The sequence below is a fragment of the Wyeomyia smithii genome, chromosome 3 (genome assembly GCF_029784165.1).
Source record: "Wyeomyia smithii strain HCP4-BCI-WySm-NY-G18 chromosome 3, ASM2978416v1, whole genome shotgun sequence".
Classification (NCBI taxonomy): domain Eukaryota; kingdom Metazoa; phylum Arthropoda; class Insecta; order Diptera; family Culicidae; genus Wyeomyia; species Wyeomyia smithii.
This window is the reverse complement of record NC_073696.1, coordinates 173360256-173379646: the sequence shown is the minus strand read 5'-3', so window position 1 is coordinate 173379646 and position 19391 is coordinate 173360256. Positions and strand designations below refer to the sequence as shown.

At 36.5% G+C, this 19391-nt stretch overlaps 2 protein-coding genes across 20 annotated transcripts in view; one reads left to right on the top strand and one right to left on the bottom strand.

Annotated features, from left to right (window-relative positions):
• LOC129726696 (MICAL-like protein 1) overlaps window positions 1–1320 on the top strand; it is a 58122-nt gene extending 56802 nt beyond the window's left edge. For all 13 annotated transcript variants that reach the window (XM_055683688.1, XM_055683690.1, XM_055683693.1 and 10 more), the window contains 4 exons: window positions 120–255; window positions 325–396; window positions 464–640; window positions 705–1320. In XM_055683688.1, coding sequence (XP_055539663.1) covers window positions 120–255; window positions 325–396; window positions 464–640; window positions 705–785 — 466 coding nt within the window. In that variant the 3' untranslated portion in view covers window positions 786–1320. The remainder of the gene's footprint in view (window positions 1–119; window positions 256–324; window positions 397–463; window positions 641–704) is intronic.
• Window positions 1321–8826: 7506 nt separating this feature from the next.
• Window positions 8827–19391, bottom strand: part of LOC129733002 (Kv channel-interacting protein 4-like) — a 53768-nt gene continuing 43203 nt past the window's right edge. For 5 of the 7 annotated variants that reach the window (XM_055694530.1, XM_055694531.1, XM_055694534.1 and 2 more), the window contains 3 exons: window positions 10613–10825; window positions 10097–10307; window positions 8827–10042 (listed from right to left, as the gene is read on the bottom strand). In XM_055694530.1, coding sequence (XP_055550505.1) covers window positions 10197–10307; window positions 10613–10825 — 324 coding nt within the window. In that variant the 3' untranslated portion in view covers window positions 8827–10042; window positions 10097–10196. Of the gene's footprint in view, window positions 10052–10096; window positions 10308–10612; window positions 10826–19391 lie in introns of all 7 variants that reach the window. The other 2 variants (XM_055694532.1, XM_055694533.1) reach the window with 2 other exon arrangements.

Genomic DNA, 19391 nt, shown 5'->3' with positions numbered 1-19391 from the left:
ATTGACTTTCCTATCAACGTTAATGAAATCTAGTTATGAAATACTACATCAGTTTAATATAAGAATAATAGCCTCAAAAAACCTTATTTTTATCGTTTTCGCAAATACTAAACATGTAGACGTCGGCAGCATCGTCTTGAGCAAGAGCAGGCAGATTTGGAGTATGAAATTCGTATCCTAATGGCCCAACCAGAACGTAATAAAACAGATTCCGACAAAGAGAAAGAAGAAACATTGATTGCACGATTAGTTGAGGTAGGTTTTTGTTTATTTTGAATCACTGAGAACAAATGTTTTACTACCAACTTTATTTGATTTCTATAGATTGTACAAATGCGTAACGAAGTAATAGATTGCCTTGAGATGGATCGCTTACGTGAAGCTGAGGAGGATATGGTGTGTTAAATATTAGGCGAAAATTAACAAATAATAAGTTCAATTTTTTTTTCATATAATCGAGTAGAGTATAAAACAAAGTATTGAGGAAAGAACAGCCAATCAACAAAAACATGGAAAAAAAGACTCGGATACAGAAAAACCCGTCACCGGCGACGTATCTATCAAACTTTCCAAAAAGGAAAAGAAAAAATTAAAGGACGCAAAGAAGCTACTTAAATTGAAAAAAATTGATTCTGAAAAGGTAAATAGATATTTAGCTTTAGGAAGTTTTCGAAATGAAATCAAATCGTCTTGTATGTTTGCAGGATGCTGATGAGACCGAAAACAGTATCAAAGAGAAGAAAAAGAAAAAAAAGTTCTTTGCCGACTTTTTACATCACAAGTGATCAATCGCTGTTGATAAAAGATTTTAGTCCATCCGATCATATACATATAGAGAGCACTATTTATTAGCATACGTATCATAAATTACCAGCAGATCAAATAGAATATAAATGAACAAGTAATTGACCATTGTTTAATAGAAAATGAATTCAGATCTTGCAGAAGCGAAGCTTCTGCAAAAGCCCAAGCAAGAAATAACACATTCCAGTTCAACGTTGAATTCAGCAATGATTCCCAAACGATCTTAAAAATATTTAGTTAACTAGCTGTATAGTCATACTTTCCGACGTCACATCTGTTTCCTTTGAATATCGTTATTAAGTTTTGTTTGTTCTTCGTGAGTAACTCATTTGTCATTTCAAATAGCATTTATCTAGATACAAGTTTTGCGCGCCAACTACAGATGTATAAAATGCCTTTTTCTAGTTTATTCAATTTCTATCAATTGCTTTTTTAATGTGTACAACAACGTAATTTATAATATTTTCTTTGGCGATATGTGAAATAGTTATCAATTATACGAAATGCTTATATAAAGTTGTGGTTTTCCATGTATGTGTACTTAAAGGAACTCTCCTATGTGTCGTAATCAGTTTCGGATTGGAAGCATTCATGACATTAAGCTTGCTTGACAATCCCAGACTCCTGCTACTTTTGCTTGATTGTCCGTTCTGCTGCTTGTTCGGTCCTGTTCATTCGAAATTCGTCGCGTAAATGATTTACAAAATTAAGAACGCCAGCTAAATCAACATTTACTATTATATTACCTCTATAAAGTACTGTTTTTCCCGGAGGGCCTCAATAGCCATGTAGCATCGACAACGAAAAGGCTGATCGGCGACCTCTTGATGTTTTTGAGCGTAGAATATTGCGTTCAGTCCTCGGCGGCAAACTGGAAAATGGTGTTTGGTGCAGACACATGAACAATGAAGTGTAGCAAATTTACTATGAAGTGTAGCAAATTTACTATGAAGTGTAGCAAATTTACAAATCGACGGACATAGTCAAGCGGATAAAACACGACATGCTTTAGTGGGCTGGGTATGTAGCTAGAATGCCGGAGAAGCGACCTGCAAAAACTATTTTTAGTGGAAATCCCGATAGTAGCAGTCGATTTCGAGGTAGACCGCTTACTCGTTGGATGTGTGCTGTCGACGAAGATGCCCGCTTAATAGGTGTTAGAGGTGACTGGAGGTTATCAGCCCAAACCCAAGACAAAGTGACATAATGAAGCATTCTGGATTCGGTACTGGATCGATAATCGGTCTGTCGCCGCAAAAGTAAAGTAAGTAAGGTTGACTGCCACATATACATATTTAGTGAACCCAGCTGGTCTCGAGGTACGATGCTGGCCTTACAAGCCAGTCGTCGTAGGTTCGACGCTCGGCTCGGGAGAGACTGTTAGTGTCAGTAGAATCGTAGCGCGCTAGCCCCACAATTGTCCTGTACTCTAACAGTTGGCTGCGATGTCTGTGTATGATAATCAGAAGGTCGAGTTCCGAATCGTAATGTGTAGCATCAAGGCGTTGCCCTTTTTTATGTAAAATATGCTGAGGAATCTAAAAAATATTAAATTGAACTCACCAAAATGGCAAAATACGGTTTGTTTCATTCTTGAGGCATAACGTTTGCGGTAAAAAAATGGAGATGGTGATGAAAAAAAAAATTAAGACAGATAATTGAGTTGGATAAATTTCCCATTAATGGTAATTATATTATCTTATTTGCAAAAAAAATCTACGCCCTTCCGGTAGTTAACCGGAACATTCGCCATGGCGGATGAAAACATGCGTGTAGGCATGTTTTTAAGCTCTTTCTTCGTTTTTTTATTATTTCCTCCTTCGTTTTCGCGCCAAAATTGCTGGAATAGATCTTGCGTTTCAAAAATTCTCGATGCTGCGTCCCGGGGACGTTGGGCAGATTCGCCGACTTTGGTATCACATCGATATTCAGCCGCTCCATCTCCTTTAACGATCGCTTCGAGTAGTGGGCCGACGCCAAATCTGGCCAGAACACCGTGTCTTCGCCCTTATGGTATTTCTCGATGAACGACGCAACTTCTGGCAGGCACTTCGTACTATAAATTCCCCCGTTCACGGCCAGCCCGGAGCGAAAGAAGAGCGGCTTTGACATCCCCTTCTCGCTGATTGTCAGCCTCAGCAGCACTTTCTTGTGGAACTTGGTGTGACTTTTTCTTTGTTTTACTGCATGCACCAACCTCCTGGCCAAGTGCACGCAGCGATTTAGCCACTTTTCCCTCGATCATCCTCTTCAGCATCCTTTGAAGTTTTATGTCGCTTAGCTTTCTTTAGATGTTCTGATCGTTGTCCAATAGTGTCAAGATGTTGTAGATGCCGGAACGGACAAACCCGGCATCCACAAAGTGCCGCACGATGTCCATTTTTGACGCGGTGGGGTACCGTTCTTTGAACGCGCACACTTCTGAACAGAGTAGCTTCACTTTTTTCGCCATCACAGTTAGAGTTTGATTGATGTAGCTGTCGTTTTTTTTCGCTAACTCATGGGTTAGCAGTACCTTTAATCGCACTGAGTAGTTTCGTCAGTGCGATTAAAGGTAAACCCATGAAAAATTGGCAATTTTTGTCCATTTTTTACCGCAAACGTTAGTTATAGTTATTAAAAGTTCCGTTTGTTATTTTAGAGATCCACTAATTATTTTCAATTCAAACAGCAAAAAATTGAGAATCGGTCAAACGGTTCAAAAGTACCTACCATTTTTATGAAAACTGCAAATTTTGGAAAAAATTGATTTTGTGGACTTAATTTTTAGAAAGTGTCGCTTTACCATAGAATCAGAAAGTGTAATCCTCAGGGCCATACAAAAAAATACGAGTCTAAATTTTTTCGAAAAAACCACAAGGGTAATATGCGAAGCCACGACCACACGGTTGACGTAGAACTACATAAGGTTGTTTGTTCATTAGGGACCATCCACATTCCACGTGGACAGCTTTGGCAAGGGGGGGAGGAGGGGGGGGGTCTGTGGAATGTCCACGGTCCATACAAATTTTTTGATTTTATATGGGCTGTTGTCCACGGAGGGGGAGGGGGGGGTCAATTCGTTAAAAATCTGTCCACATGGAATGTGGATGGCCCCTTACTTGTATTGAATATCTCCATAATTGTGTGCAAAAGAGAAGTTTAAGCGCTACCGAATTTTAGTTTGCACATACAGCACTATACAGGAATGGAACAAACACTATACAACGCAAACTAGTTTTAAGTGCATGCAGATTAAAATAACATTTTACTTTTAATTCTAGCGCAAAACGAGAATTCAAATCTTCAATAATTTGTTTGTTGTCCTTACAAAGACAATTGTTGTTCAATTTCATATCGCATATAATGTTATTCGCATCTGTTGCCTACCCCGATAGAGGGTTATTGAGCAATTTTTCTGATAACACAGTTGCAATCTGTTTTCATATTGAAAATGTAACGGCTCATATATTTTGAATGCCAACTTTCCAAAAGGTTTGTGTGTTGTCAAAATACATCAACTTTTCATTAGAGAAAGTGCCGGCTCATGTAGCTACTACTGATGCTACCCAAAGGCAGCAAAAAAAGGCAGAGTCAGCAAAAAGGCAGTTTATTACTAGAGGAAGTGCCGCTGCACCAGCTGGCCCTGCTACTATCGCTGCTGATACTGCTGCTGCTATCCGTTGCCACAGCTGCTGCTACTATCCGCTGACATTGCTATTCGCTGCACTGCTGCTGCTAAGTCCTTACTTTAGCAGTTGTAGTCTTTATCTAGAACTAATCTGAGCAGTTTCGCATAAAACATGCTCTTATATAGGGCAAATAGTACATTACAAATTACTAGGTTTATAATTCTGTCGACGTTGCTTGGGAAAGCAATTACACTGTGCTACAGCGATTTAGAACTTCTGGAGTGACCTAGTGTAGATTGTAGGTCTTGTTGAGTGTGACATTCGCTCATACTAGAAATTTTCCAAACACTCCCAAAATCTGAAGTTATGGTCGAAATACGATTTTTTGGACTTCAGCGCATATAATATTTTCTAACTCAGTCATTTGTCAACCGATTTTCAACATTAAAGCAGTTTTGGAAAGAGGACAAACAGAGCTTTCAAAATATATACAGGTTTGTTCTAATATCAATATGTTTATATATCAATATGTTTTATTGTTGTTATTGATGTTGAGTTATTTGAGCTTAAATTTAATTTTTTAGATTTTTTCACGCAATTTTTCAATTTAATTTTCAATTTTTCGTCTATTTTTGTGAGAAACATACCACACATATACTACAAAGACTAAGATGATTTATATTCAATAAAATAAGATGCTTTATTTTTTTTTTCAAATTTTACCTATATGTGATGAATAGTTTTAAAATAAATAAAATAGTTTATGTTATTTTTAAATTTTTCCAAATTTATTCGCAATTTTTTACACATTTTTGTAATGAACGAGCTTTAATTGCTGTAGAATTTGAAAAGTACATTTAGTGCAAAACGAAAACAGTAAGTTTTGTTTATGAAAATCGGTTACAATTTGGCTGAGATATGACTTGATGTTTTCCACCATATACTTAGATTTGATCAAATCATTTCTCAGCATAATTATAACAGATTCTCATTAACAACACTTATTGTTTTCGTTTGGTATTAAAAAATACTTTCCAAATTTTACAGCTCCATCATTACAAAAATGTGTGAAAAATTTGAAAATAACGTAAACCATCTTCTTTATTTTAAAACTATTCATCACATATAGGTTAACTTTTTAGACATATTTATATGTTTCAAATGCTCTATTTTTCGCCTTCCCAAAACAGCCAAAATATAAAAAATCGGTTGAAAAATAACCGTATTAAACATAAAAATGTGAGCTAAGATAAATAACAGGGTTTTGAACATAACTTATAATTTTCGGGGTATTTGAAAAACTTCAAGTAAATGAGCAAGTAACATTTGACTAAAGCTACAACCCACACTAAGTCACATCAAAAGTTCTTGCATTTTTTCATCATTTATAGCACCGTGAAATAAATGTGCGATAGAAGCCAAAAATTTTGGTTTTCTTTATTAAATGTATAACTTATCCAAATATCAACCGATTTCCACAAAACTGCTTTCATTTGATTCGGAATTGAATATACTTCCGAAATTATAGTGTATTTGTGGTATGTTTCTTACAAAAATAGACGGCAAATTTAAAATTAAATTGAAAAAATGCCTGAAAAAGTTTATAAAATTAGATATAAACTCAAATAACTCAACATGTTTCATTGATATTAGAACAAACCTGTATACATTTCGAAAGCTCTATTTGTCCTCTTTCTAGAACTGCTTTAATATTGAAAATCGGCTGACAAATGACTGAGTTAGAAAATATTATATGCGCCGAGGTGCAAAAAACCGTGTTTTGACCATAACTTCAGATTTTGGGGGTGTTTGAAAAATTTCTAGTATGAGCGAATGTCACACTCAACAAGACCTACAACCTACACTAGGTCACTTCAGATGTTCTTGCATTTTTTTTCATTGTAGCACAGTGTTATATAATGACCAATCAGAGGTCGGATTTTGCGTTTTGACAAGGCTTGACAATTTTCAAGAGTACAATAGTTCGAACAATAAAATTACAATTTTCTGCATTTGGGAGCAATCTTAGAAGATTTTCCAATCGATTGCTGCAAGAACGAAGGAAATCCATCGAGAAGTAACTGATTTATTAGCATTTGAAATTGGACATATTTTTCACTTTTTCCGGTATTATATTTTCATTTTTTATCCCTATGTAGCCGAACTTCCTGCGAGACGTAGTTCTACGTCAAAAAAAAAAAAAAACAATAAAATAGCATTGGGTATTCTGTTTTTTGTATGATGTACTGAAGATGTTCGGATTCAAGGAATAATCAGTTTTCTTCTATCCAGTCACACAAAGACGATATATTGTTTGATCACTTCATCGGTTGATATTGAGACACAATTCATTGCGATTCACATTTTGGTTTAACAGCGCTTATTGAGATTTTCAATTACCAAGGACTACATGTAGAAATTTGATTTGGTTGCCTATGGGTTTAAAAAATTTATCTATATTTGGAACATTCTTTGTTTTATCCTTTTGCAAGAACTATCGCATTACCCAGCTTTGCACTAAAATCTATGCTTATCTTTATTCTCTATTGCAAACTCTATTGCATAAAACACACTATCATCTAGAGGATATAAAATATATGATCTTGTTCTAAAGAAGATGCAGTTTCAAATCGTATGTAGATTTATGTAAAACAGGTTTCGCACTAAATTCCACCATTTGCACTCAATTATCATTAAAATAATTTTCACTTAAAAACTATACAACAATTGGCTATAAACGTGCGTTTGCTTTTTTACTTCAATCTTCGGCAACAGGAAAGTTCAACGTTAGAATTGATTCTGTTTTGTTTACTTGCCTTTGCTAGTTAGGTAAGTTGTTTTAAGTTTTGAATTTTATTGCTTGGCTAAATGTTCTATAATCTGCACGTATTTGTAGTGAGTTCATTTCCACACATTCAAAACAGCTCGCTAGATTCTCTAACACTTATGGTGTTTTAGTATGCAACATCGTTATAACAAATTTTACACCTATAGTAGACACTTACGGTTCTGCTTTTTCCTCTTTGAGTTATATCTATCATCGTTGATTTTCCTTTGAGTTAAGATTTTGTATCCAAATAAGATGTGTTTTGGTAGAAATATGCAAACCATGTGATCTTATGCAGAAGTGTAAGCGATGTGGAAGTTTTGGGTAAAACGTTAAATTCACATAGGTATTTCAAACACATTCTTGGAGTTTGAAGGCAACATTGATTTCAGCGGTTCTATGGTGATATTTGTAAAATTATCGTTGTAAATATCTCGAGTTAATGGTTGAAATATAAAGCAGGGACCGTCTGAATATATTTCCAATTACATCGGTACAAAAGAACGGAAATATTCCAAAGTGTCTCTTATCCTAATAACTGTTTGAAATTTTGATTCACATTTGATTACTACAAACCCGACAAACAGTTTATGTATTTTAATTACTAGATATCGTTGGAAAAAGTGTCAATTTATATGCAATGTAGTACTGTCAAAGTTTTGGGTCCCGCGAAGGATATTTATATATAGTTTGAACAGGTGCCAGCAATATGCTTTCGTATATTCCTTTGTTGCTCCGGTTTTTCTTACTGCTGAATGCACATACATATGCGGTAAATATACTCTACTGTGATAAATAACAATATAGTGCAACGACTGGTTGTATTTCTACTAGTTTTTTGTTGTACGAGACGGTATTGTAACAATGATTATTTCCATTCATAAGGTCTATACAATCCGATACCTATTGGTCAGTCTAAAACACTGCTGAAACTACAGAAAATCAAAAAGGCACGCAATGTATAGTATATGTTCAATTCACAAAAAGTGAAAAATGAATTCTTTTTTGTTACTCATTTGATCAACTTAACTATTGAACACATCAAAAATAATTCATCTGCTTGGATTTTGTTCGTTATTTTAGGTAGGTATCTTATGCAATAGTGCTTTCAGGTGTTGGTATTTGGCTAAAAATCACAGTGCAATATATCAAATGAAATATTAAATCTGTCTATAAAGTAGTGAAGATAGAAACTGAAGTAAAATACTAACTTCATTTATTGACCAAAAAATGTTCAAACAGTAAAATATATCTATTACTTGTAAAAACTTCAAAATTTCAGCTCAATCGCAATGCAAAATTGAGGAGTCGCGTTTTTTAGCGAATGCCGAAAATAATTACTAAAGGCTTCTCATCTTTTACATGAACTTCAATATGTCATGAAAGAATTTCATGTTTGTCTCTAGTTGGATAATAATACATTAGTTAATAAATAAACGGTTGGCTGCAATGATCTAAAAATATGGAAAGTTACCATAGATATCATAGATCCCAATGATGACGTAAGACTTCGGAAATTTATTATGTGTGTGTATCTATAAACGTATATTGGGAAAGCAATGTTATATGGCAGTGAAAAATAACTTATTAACCGTTTGAAGGCATGGGAAAAAAGTTGCAGTTGCAGAAACATAGCTAGAGCATTTTTCTCGGTAGTGACAAAGTAAAAATAGATTATTTCCGCAATTGAAATCTAATATCGTTACCAGTTGCTGCAGATAGGGCATTGGCAACCTTATCACATTCAACAGAATTTTACAGTAGCCAATCGATTATGAACCTTATTCGAACTTGGCCCGTTTACGTTTATTACTTGCCTATTGTTTTTACTCTCATGAAATATTCATATAATCCTATTTCTTTCGTAATCACACTATCATAACTAAACGGCGCCATATTGCTTTTCATATAATAAACAAAATAGTACATCGCAACGCACCCAAGTTCCAAAATTCATAACATTTGAACTGTCATATTAACCAAAGAAGTGGGAATTAGGTACAAAAATGCTTTTGCTAAAAAAACAGTGAAACTCAAAATTAAAGTTATATTGCATATTGCATATTTGGACAAAGTAAAAAAAAAAAGAAAAATAGATTAAAGCTTTAAAATTTGCACAAAAACGCTACAAAAGATCTATTTGTGAGATCTTTACTAGATGTCTAATTGTTAATCTTGAAGTTGAAACAAGCAAACTTGCATTAAAAACAGACTTAATAATACTCCTTCAGCCATAATACACCTCAATATTCGAAACAGGATGTTAGATTCGATTTAAAGCTTCAGTTACATAGTACAAGTTATCAAAGAAATAGGCGTTACCATTAGTATGTTAAACCTTGTTTGGAAACGGTATACCATGTTTTTACCTTGACCAACGTAGGAAGCTCCCGTTGCTGGTGATAACCGAGTTCCACTGGTTGGTACTGACCCGTGGCGAGTGGAGTGATAGTGGCAATTCCACTAGTCATTTGTGGTGGATGGTATTCGCTACCAACGGACGTGTATGATCTGCGGGGATAATATGCAGGACGCGACGGTTGCTGTTGCTGATACGTATCAACAGGAATGTGGTAGTGTTTGAGCTGTTGTTGATAATGAAGATGATTATGATGATGATGGTAACGAAGGCTGCTCGGTTTTTGCTTCGTCCTACCATTCATCAGAATCGATTGCTTACGATTGCTTGTACGGATGGACTTACTCGGCGGGATGCTAGCCGACGTTTGTATTTTTGGAGCGGTGGCAGTCTTTTGCGTTTCCTCTGTCCTTGGTCCGTAGGATGTGTCTGATTTATATACTGAAAAAACTTAAATTTTATATTGAAAAGATGTAAACCTTTGTATTTACGTACAATCAGTCTGCAGACTATTGCCATTTAGGCTCTCGGTGGTATCAACATTGTCGCTGTGGCCCACAACAAACGCTGGTAGCGAGTGCAACTTCTCCAAAGGTCATATAGTCGAATCGAAAACACCCATTGAATCCGAGATTAGTTGGTCTTTGCGGCAACAGTCCAAAAATTCTTCTATTGTTATCACGCCATCACAGTTGGTGTCCATTTTCTGCAAAACAATACAATACAGTACAATTTATATATAATGAAAGAAAAATCTAGGTGCTGCTACATTGCGCTATCGGAAACTTGACCTTCTGTTGTTTTTGAAACACAAACTTCGCTGTTCACTGTTAGTATACATGACAATTGCTGGCCATGCGATGCAGATCATACTGACACTAACAGTCTCTCCCGAGTCGGAATTCGAGCATACGATGACTGGCTTATTAGATCAGTATTGAAACTCGAGTCCTCACAAACGCACACACACTTAACAATATTTAACAGTGAACAAACATTAAGAAATCATACCTGGAACACTTTCTCAACTTTGCTTTTAATCTGTGCATCATCAGAACCGCCATCTTCACGAGCCCCCATCAGTTCGTAGATAGCAATAACGATGTCAGTCATTTCTTCTCGAGTAATTTTTCCGTCATGGTTGATATCATACAACGAGAATGTCCAACAAAGTTTTTCCTCCAGCGATCCACGAGAAAGTATAGACAGACCTTGCACAAAATTCTAAAAAAATGAAAGAATTGTTCACTGGTAAGCCATATATGTTCAATTTTTGAATAGAATGCCAATCAATTTACAATACAACACAGAATGATTTATACTGAAAAATATATTCTGTCTAAGTCATAGAGAATGATTATTGAATTCCAATTCACTTGATAATTTGCGATCAAATCAACTTTGCACTCAGTAATGCATTTAAAGCATTTAATGCATAACGTGAGCATGAAATTAAGTCCTACTCAAAGGATTTATTTAATTTGGTTAAAACAAAACTGCAATCATATAAGATTCCATTAATAATGCAACTTGACGAACATGTTTGCGATAACTCGGTAAAACATTCAGTATTTAAGCAAACTTATTCCAAAGAATCTATGCTACATTTCCGTAAGAAGATTGCGACCGCGGATATTATGCATTTTGTCCAGAATATCCGTGGATTATAATAATATAATAATTATAATAATTATTGGTGTCAACCAACTGCAAGTACGTGTAACCGCTTTTATCTCTTGCAACCAACTGCAAGTACATGGATTCGCTATTCTCTCTTGCGTTCCCAAACTTTTTACGGTAGTAGTCAATGACAGGTAAAAAACACTGTTATTTTTAATGTTGCTTGACGTTGCGTGACTTCAGCAAGGCATTTGACCGTATTGACATATCAATGCTACTTTTAGGTTGCTATTCCAGGTGTCCCCCGAGGCTCCCATTTAGGACTACTTTTTATTTCGCGCGTAAACGACATTTCTCTCGTCCTCAAAAATCTGAAAGTACTAATATATGCCGTCGACATGTAGTTGAATCTGGAAATGAAAATCCATGAAGACGTCTCTATGTATTTCAGAATCCCCACATTCTACATCTGGTGTAAAAAAAACTTACTAAAATTGAAAGTAGAAAAATGTAATTCGATATCCTTTAGCAAAAAATAAATAACACACAACATCGTTTTCGCATCAGGAAATCATTTCGCATCAGGAAATCACAACTGAACTAAAGTTCATTACCCACTTCATCGCTACCGTACACAAGACAAGTATCATATTAGGTATAGATGAAAAAAGATAAGAATCAGTTCAAAAGCAATTTCTATTATATGAGTTAAGAACGCAAATAAATAAAATTCAAATATATCGACGCATAGCATTCTGTTCACTCTGCTTATCGATGCAATGGCACCGAAACTGCAGTGTGACAGAATGCGCGTTAACGACCTTTGTTGTCGATCGTTTTCGAACCACATAATAGATCAGTTCAGTTTGGGCCTTCAGCTCACCAACATGTAGCTTTTTTTTAATTCATGAACATACCGAATAATCCGGAATCGTAACTTATGTTCTTCGTACGCAAGGCGGAGCATCACATCGTCTTTTATCATATGAAGCTCGCTGCATGATGATTGACGGGCTCAAACGGTGTGTTGTCAACCTGGAAGGAGCATCAAACTTAGCTTCGGCTCTCGCAAATTCCTATCTCATGTCTCCAAGAGTCATACGATCATAATAGGCTGCCAGCTGAAACATGGACACAGCTGGTTGGCATTAGCTGGACGGTGGTAGATGAAATTCGTTCGTCTGTTCACCAAGATGGTGCGACTCAAAACCGTGCCTAATCTGCATGTTAGGAGCGGCTGATCAGCGTCCTGGTATCATTATAAACGTATAAACAGTACCGACACGATGGTTCCCAGGCGAGACAGGGGTTCGGGGAAGGCCCAATTAGCCGAGTCGGCAAACAATATGTTACAAATAACATGAGAGATAATATGATTCGGAACAATCGACATGGACCTAGGCAACTGCCAGGATGCGAAAGGATAATCTACGATGAGGAGGAGTTCTTCGCGCAGCTGCAGCAGGTCTACGATAGCTGCGCCAGACGGGATGTTAAAATAGTCATCGGGGACATGAATGCTCAAATAGGACGGAAGACGATGTACAGAACCTACCCGCCGCATCTAGTGATAACGGCCATCGGTGCGTGAACTTTGCATCCTCCCGTGGTATGGAAGTCCGAAGTAACTTTTTCCTTTGCAAAGATATCTTAGAAAACCTGCAGATCACCCGATCAACAGACAGAGAATCAAAACGACCACGTTCTAATCGACGGCTCAACGTTCGGTAACTACGGGACGCCGGGGTTGCACAGGAATACGCGCAGTAACTGAAGGCAAAGGGAAAGATAAATTTATCTCGCTCATATCAAATGAAAGCTTGATAGAGCTTTTCTTGAGTTGCTCTTCAAACGTATTTTTAAATTTTGAACCTATATCTGTTGGCAAGAGAAAAAATCTCCTAACATCACCATTTTTTGAAGCAACTAACCTCGACAGCAAATTCAAATAGCCAGCTTGTACCCTTTATGGCGTAGAATAATCATGCCAATTTTAAGCGAAATCAGTTTACTCAAAGCCATAGAAAGTTTATGTTTTTGGGCTTTATATTTTAGAGGGAATTTTACCCTACTAACCCTTTTCAAAAAATCTGAGATTATGTTATAAATATTGTTTAGATAAACCAACCCTGGAAGTTAATCTCGGTCGGAGATCCTCGATACAAGATCAATTTACGGTCCTCGCGAACTGACTTTTAGTAGGCATTTGGCCCAGCAAATTAGATTAGAACTCTTAATTTTTAACATTATGTAATTTTCATGAAAAAAATTAGATTTTTAAGTAGTGGGCTTTTTGAAATATTTAACTATAAATAGTTTTTGTGTGTTACTAAAAAATGTTTCGTGCTTGCTGCTACAACGTTGCCGAAGACATCACTTCAATTAAGTAAACCATTCTGGCTCTGAGCTTTCATATTTAAGAAAAATATAATTTCCTAAGTGTTTATTTCTCCATGATCAAATAACTATCAAAGTTTAGTAAACCTTTTATAGATTAGGGTCGAATCTTAGCAGAATCAGGCCAGTTGGTTGTCCAAAAACTTTAACATGGGTTCATTCTCAGGCTCTTCACTACATACCCTTCCTTCAAGCTGAATTCTATAGTAGATGCCTCTATTGACTTTCCTCCCAACAAAAATAAGTCCCTTCTTACAATGAAACTGATCTCAGTAACGTACAATATTACTCTTCCGGGAATTGTGATCAAGGCGTGATATTGGCTGGAGGAACGAAGTTTCGATGTTTCGATAAGTCTGCTTCCTTTTGATAAAATATAAGTCCTACTTATAATAAAACTGTCCAGAGGTAAATCATTAAGAGCCTCTTCGGGGAATTGTGATTGTGACGCAGTGTTGGTAGGAGGAACTGGGTTTCGATAAGGCTTCTTCCTCTTCCACACACAAGCACGTATATAAAATGAAAAGGCGTATCATTTACTTCAGTAGTGATACTGCCAATTATATGAAGTGCGGAGTACAGAAAACACCTGGGCAATATCACAATAGATCAAATGTCTATGGTGGCCAGGGTTGCCAATGTTCCAGTTAAAACTGGATTCCTCCAGTTTTTTTTCAAGTGATCCAGTCAAACAGTTTTTTTCCCAAAATCTTCCAGTTTTTTCAGATATATGCCAGTTTTATCCAGTTATTTATTCACTCAAGATCCGATTGGTTTTCAGAAATATTTTTAAAACGGAAATTTTATATTAGTTAATATATTAATATAATTATATATTAATATATTATATTAATTATTATGACAACCCGCATAATCCTGGATCTCGCCTTCGTCAAGCAGCCAGATCATCTCGACCTCGTTTTGCCTCCGATTCCGTTGCTTCCAGTTGATACTGTACTGGGTATTGGCTCTGTCGATAACTTGCTTCGCAGATTTCACGGTGAACTTCAGAGGATTCTTAGCGACATTGTGGCAAAGAAAAGACGAACATTCAGCACTAATTCAAAAAACCCATGGTGGACTTACGAGCTGCGCAATCTTCGTAATATCCTCAGGAAGACCCGGAAACGCTGTTTTCTCTCAAAGTCAGACCGCGATCGCATCGAGCTATATGAAGTAGGGCCGCATACAAAGCTCTGCTAAAATCTACCTACGGTGACTATATCGCCAAAATCCAGTTGAGCATCAAGCAAAATCCCAAACGATTTTGGGACTTCAACAGACAGCAAAAATCAAACAACCGTATTCCGAATATCATGAATCTCGACGGTGTGGAAGCTCGGAATAGCAGTACAATCGCCAATCTCTTCGCGACCTTTTTCGAAAACGTGCTCAGCAAAGTGTCACCAGTTCAAAATCATAATGCATTCGCTCACGTGCCAGTGTATGACCTGAATCTGCCCACCATCCAGTTTTCCACGAACGACGTACGAAAGTCTCTGGAAGATTTAGATGTCAATAAAGGACCAGGCGTTGACGAGATACCCCCTTTACTACTGAAAAACTGTGCTATTGCTTTCGCGTCACCAATCGCTCTTATTTTCAATAGCTCGCTAAGAGATCGAGTCTTCTCAACGGTTTGGAAATCAGCGTACATTATTCCTGTTTATAAGTCTGGAAACCGCAACTGTATAACTAACTATCGCGGAATCTCCATTCAGCTGTCTGAGCAAAATTTTTGGTTCACAACGTGCTACATAGTGTTGTGTCACCATTCTTATCTGAATTCCAGCATGGTTTCATGACACACTAATCAACGACGACGAATCTGATTTAATACGTATCCACCCTATCCAGAGAAGTTGAAGCAAAACGCCAAGTTGACTCTGTGTACATAGATTTTGCCAAGGCCTTCGACACTGTGCCACATGTTTTAATCATTGCTAAGATGAGGCGTTTTAATCATTGCATCCGGTGTACCTCAAGGCAGCGTGCTCGGGCCCCTATTATTCAACATATTCGTAAATGATCTGTATGCACTGATCTCGTCAAGAAAACTATCTTTCGCTGATGATTTGAACTCTTTCGTGTCATCTCATCCTTGGCAGACTGTGAAGCGTTGCAAGAAGATTTGAATACTATGATGATTTGGTGCGATACAACGGCATGCGTGTAAATTGCAAAAAATGCAAAATTATATCCTTGACTCGCTGCAACGACCCAGTTGAAAATCGATATTTACTGGGTTTTGAGTGCCTCGACCGAGTACAATCCATCTGTCACAATTGATTCAAAACTCGAGTTTAACGAGCACATTGGAATCATCACAGCAAAAACATTTTCTGTGTTGGGATTTATTCGCCGCCATACCTCCAATTTTACTGATATTTAGGCTCTCAATACTCTATATTGCTCGTTAGTGCGCAGCATTCCGGAGTACGCCTCTCCTGTTTGGTGCCCGTTTCAAATGACACAGATTTTTAAAATAGAGCGGATACAAAAAAGTTCTTACGATTTGGTTTACGCGGTCTCCCGTGGAATGATTCAAATAATCTCCCGCCCTACACCGATCGGTGTCAACTTATTCAATTAGAGAATGTTCATCTTCGACCTAATCAACGGAACCATCGACTGTCCTGCACTATTTGAACAAGTTCATTTCACGACGACTCCGTAGCACATCATTGCTAGTTATTCCTCACCACCGGACTTGCTGAGTGCGTCTTGAACTGTCCTACAGATCAGACGTTTTTTCGGTTGCTTGTGGACTGGTCTTTGACTGCCTATAGCTTCAAAGTTTGTGTTTTGTCAGTGTGTCTTTTAAAGACTACCTGAAAGTTATTTCCCATCAGTCTTTCTCAAGACTACATACTTTTGAATTTAACATTTGTTTTAAGTTTTTTCGTATCACCTGAAATGGCTGGACGGAAAAAGAAACCTCGCATCGCTGCGGGGAGGAAAAGAGAGGCATCTCTTTCTGACACTTCGAGTGTCTGTAGTGAAAATCCTTTTGATATTTTGCCTGAGCAAGAAGCTGGTGAAATGGAAGTTATGAGTAATGAAACTATACAAAATGTCAATTCTTTAAAAAAGGAAAAAGTTCCACCTATTGTGGTAACTATTCCTTCTGAATTCAATATTTTCAAAAAGGAACTTTCAACGTTTGTTTCTGACGTTAAAGTTACCTATCAAATTGGTCGTAGAGGCGAATGCCGCTTATTAGCCGACTCTATAAAGGTCGTAATCGTCTTATTCAGTATTTAACTGAAAAGATGTATAAATTTTTTACATATGACACGAAGAGCGCCAACCCGTTCAAGGTCGTATTGAAAGGTCTCACCAACGATCAAACCGTTGATGAGATCAAACTTACTTTAACAGAATTACTTGGCATAGCCCCTACCCAAGTAATTCTAATGAAACAAAAATCACGAGGCGATAACAGTAAGTGGGAAATTTATAGGAAGTATGGCGGAGGTGAAAAGCATATCACCCAATGCCCTACTTGCCAACGTTATGGCCATGGTTCCAAATTCTGTAACATGGACCAAAAATGTCTTAATTGTGGTGACTCTTCTCACAAAAAGGACACATGTCCTGTGAAAGAGAGTAAAAATTTTCGCTGTGTGTGCTTACTTACTCCTTTGCATACCCGTTTCACTTATGCACAGGTTACAGGTAGTTCGAACATTATACCGCCTAGTGTTGGTAGTTCGAAAATGACCGTTAATATGGGTAAGCAAAACACGCTAGAAAATAATTGTACACCTATTACTCCAGCTAATATTGCTGCCGAAAATATTTTTTCTAATGTCAACTGCCTGGGGCCTATTACGGCAGGTAAACTTTCTTTTTTGCAACAGGCAATGTTCGATCCTATGAACGCCATGTTGCAGGCAAAATCAATGTTTGAGGCATTCAAACAGGCACAAATTTTACTATTAAAATTGTTTCTAATTTAAAATTTAGCAATGATTTTAAATAAAACAAATAAAAGATTAAATTGGAATGCTCGCTCATTGAAGGCCAATGAGAATGAGCTTTTTAATTTTTTAACAGTAAATAATGTGCATATTGCAATTATTGCTGAAACATTTTTGAAACCTAACATAAAATTAAAATATGATCCCAATTACGTGGTTCATAGATATGACAGGATTCAGGGTTCCGGCGGTGGAGTTGCAATTGTTATTCATCGCCGAATCAAACATCGTGCTCTTCCCCATCTTGAGACGAAAGTTATTGAAACTTTGGGAATTGAAGTTCAAACTGAACTTGGGATTTTATTTATTGCCGCAGCATATTTACCATTTCAATGCACACGCGAGCACAAAAAATATTTTAAAGGTGATTTACAAAAACTCACCAGAAATCGTTCGAATTTTTTTATAATTGGCGGTTTTAACGCTAAACATCGTTCATGGAATAATTCTCAAAGTAATTCCAATGGCAAAATTTTATTCAATGATTGTTCTTCAGGATACTATTCTTTTGTCTCCGAATAGTCCTACATGCTTTTCTTCTGTAAAAAACCCTTCAACAATTGATTTGGTGCTAACAGATCAAAGTCATGTATGTAGTGATTTGATCACACATGCTGACTTTGATTCTGACCATCTTCCAATAACTTTTTCTTTATCACATGAATCAGTTTTAAACCCTATGAGCTCTGTTTTTAATTATCACAATGCTAATTGGGAAAGATACAAAACTCATATTGAGAGAAATTTCAATAATGAGCTTGATTTGCAAAACGAAGTGAATATTGATTCCGCTTTGGAAGCATTAAAATGTGCAATTGTTGATGCCAGGAATTATTCTGTTCCAAAGGCTGAAGTGAAATTTGATTCACCAATAGTTGACGAAAATCTTCAACTTCTAATTCGTTTGAAAAATGTCCGCAGACGTCAATATCAACGTTCTCGTGACCCTGTTTTAAAAACTATTTATAAAGATTTACAGAAAGAGATTAAACATAGATTTACTCTTCTGAGAAATCAAAATTTTGAGACTAAAGTTGAAAATTGAAACCATATTCAAAACCCTTTTGGAAGCTGTCGAAAATTCTTAAGAAACCTTCAAAGCCTATTCCAGTTTTAAAAGATGGTGAACGTTTTCTTGTATCAATGAACAAAAGGCTCAAAGACTTGCTCAGCAGTTTGAGAGTGTTCATAACTCAAATTTGAATTTTGTGAGTCCAATTGAAAATGAAGTCACCCGTCAATTTGATTTAATTTCTTCCCAGAATTTTTTACCTGCAGAAATAATTGAAACTAACTTGAATGAGATTAAATCAATTATTAAAAATTTCAAAAATATGGAAGCACCTGGTGACGATGGAATGTTTAATATACTAATCAAACATCTCCCTGAGAGCACAATGGAATTTTTAGTGAAAATTTTCAATTGCTGCTTCAAAATTGCATATTTTCCCAAATTATGGAAAAATGCAAAAATCACTCCAATTTTAAAACCGGATAAGAACCCAGCTGAAGTTTCAAGTTATCGACCAATCAGTTTGCTTTCTTCAATAAGTAAACTGTTTGAGAAAATTATTATTAACAGAATGATGTCACACATCAACGAAAATTCAATTTTTGCAAATGAACAGTTTGGATTTCGCCATGGGCATTCCACTACTCATCAATTGCTCAAAGTTACTAATATGATACGAGCTAACAAATCTGAAGGTTATTCCACTGGAGCTGCTCTTTTAGACATAGAAAAAGCATTCGACAGTGTTTGGCATAAAGGTTTGATTGCGAAATTGCAA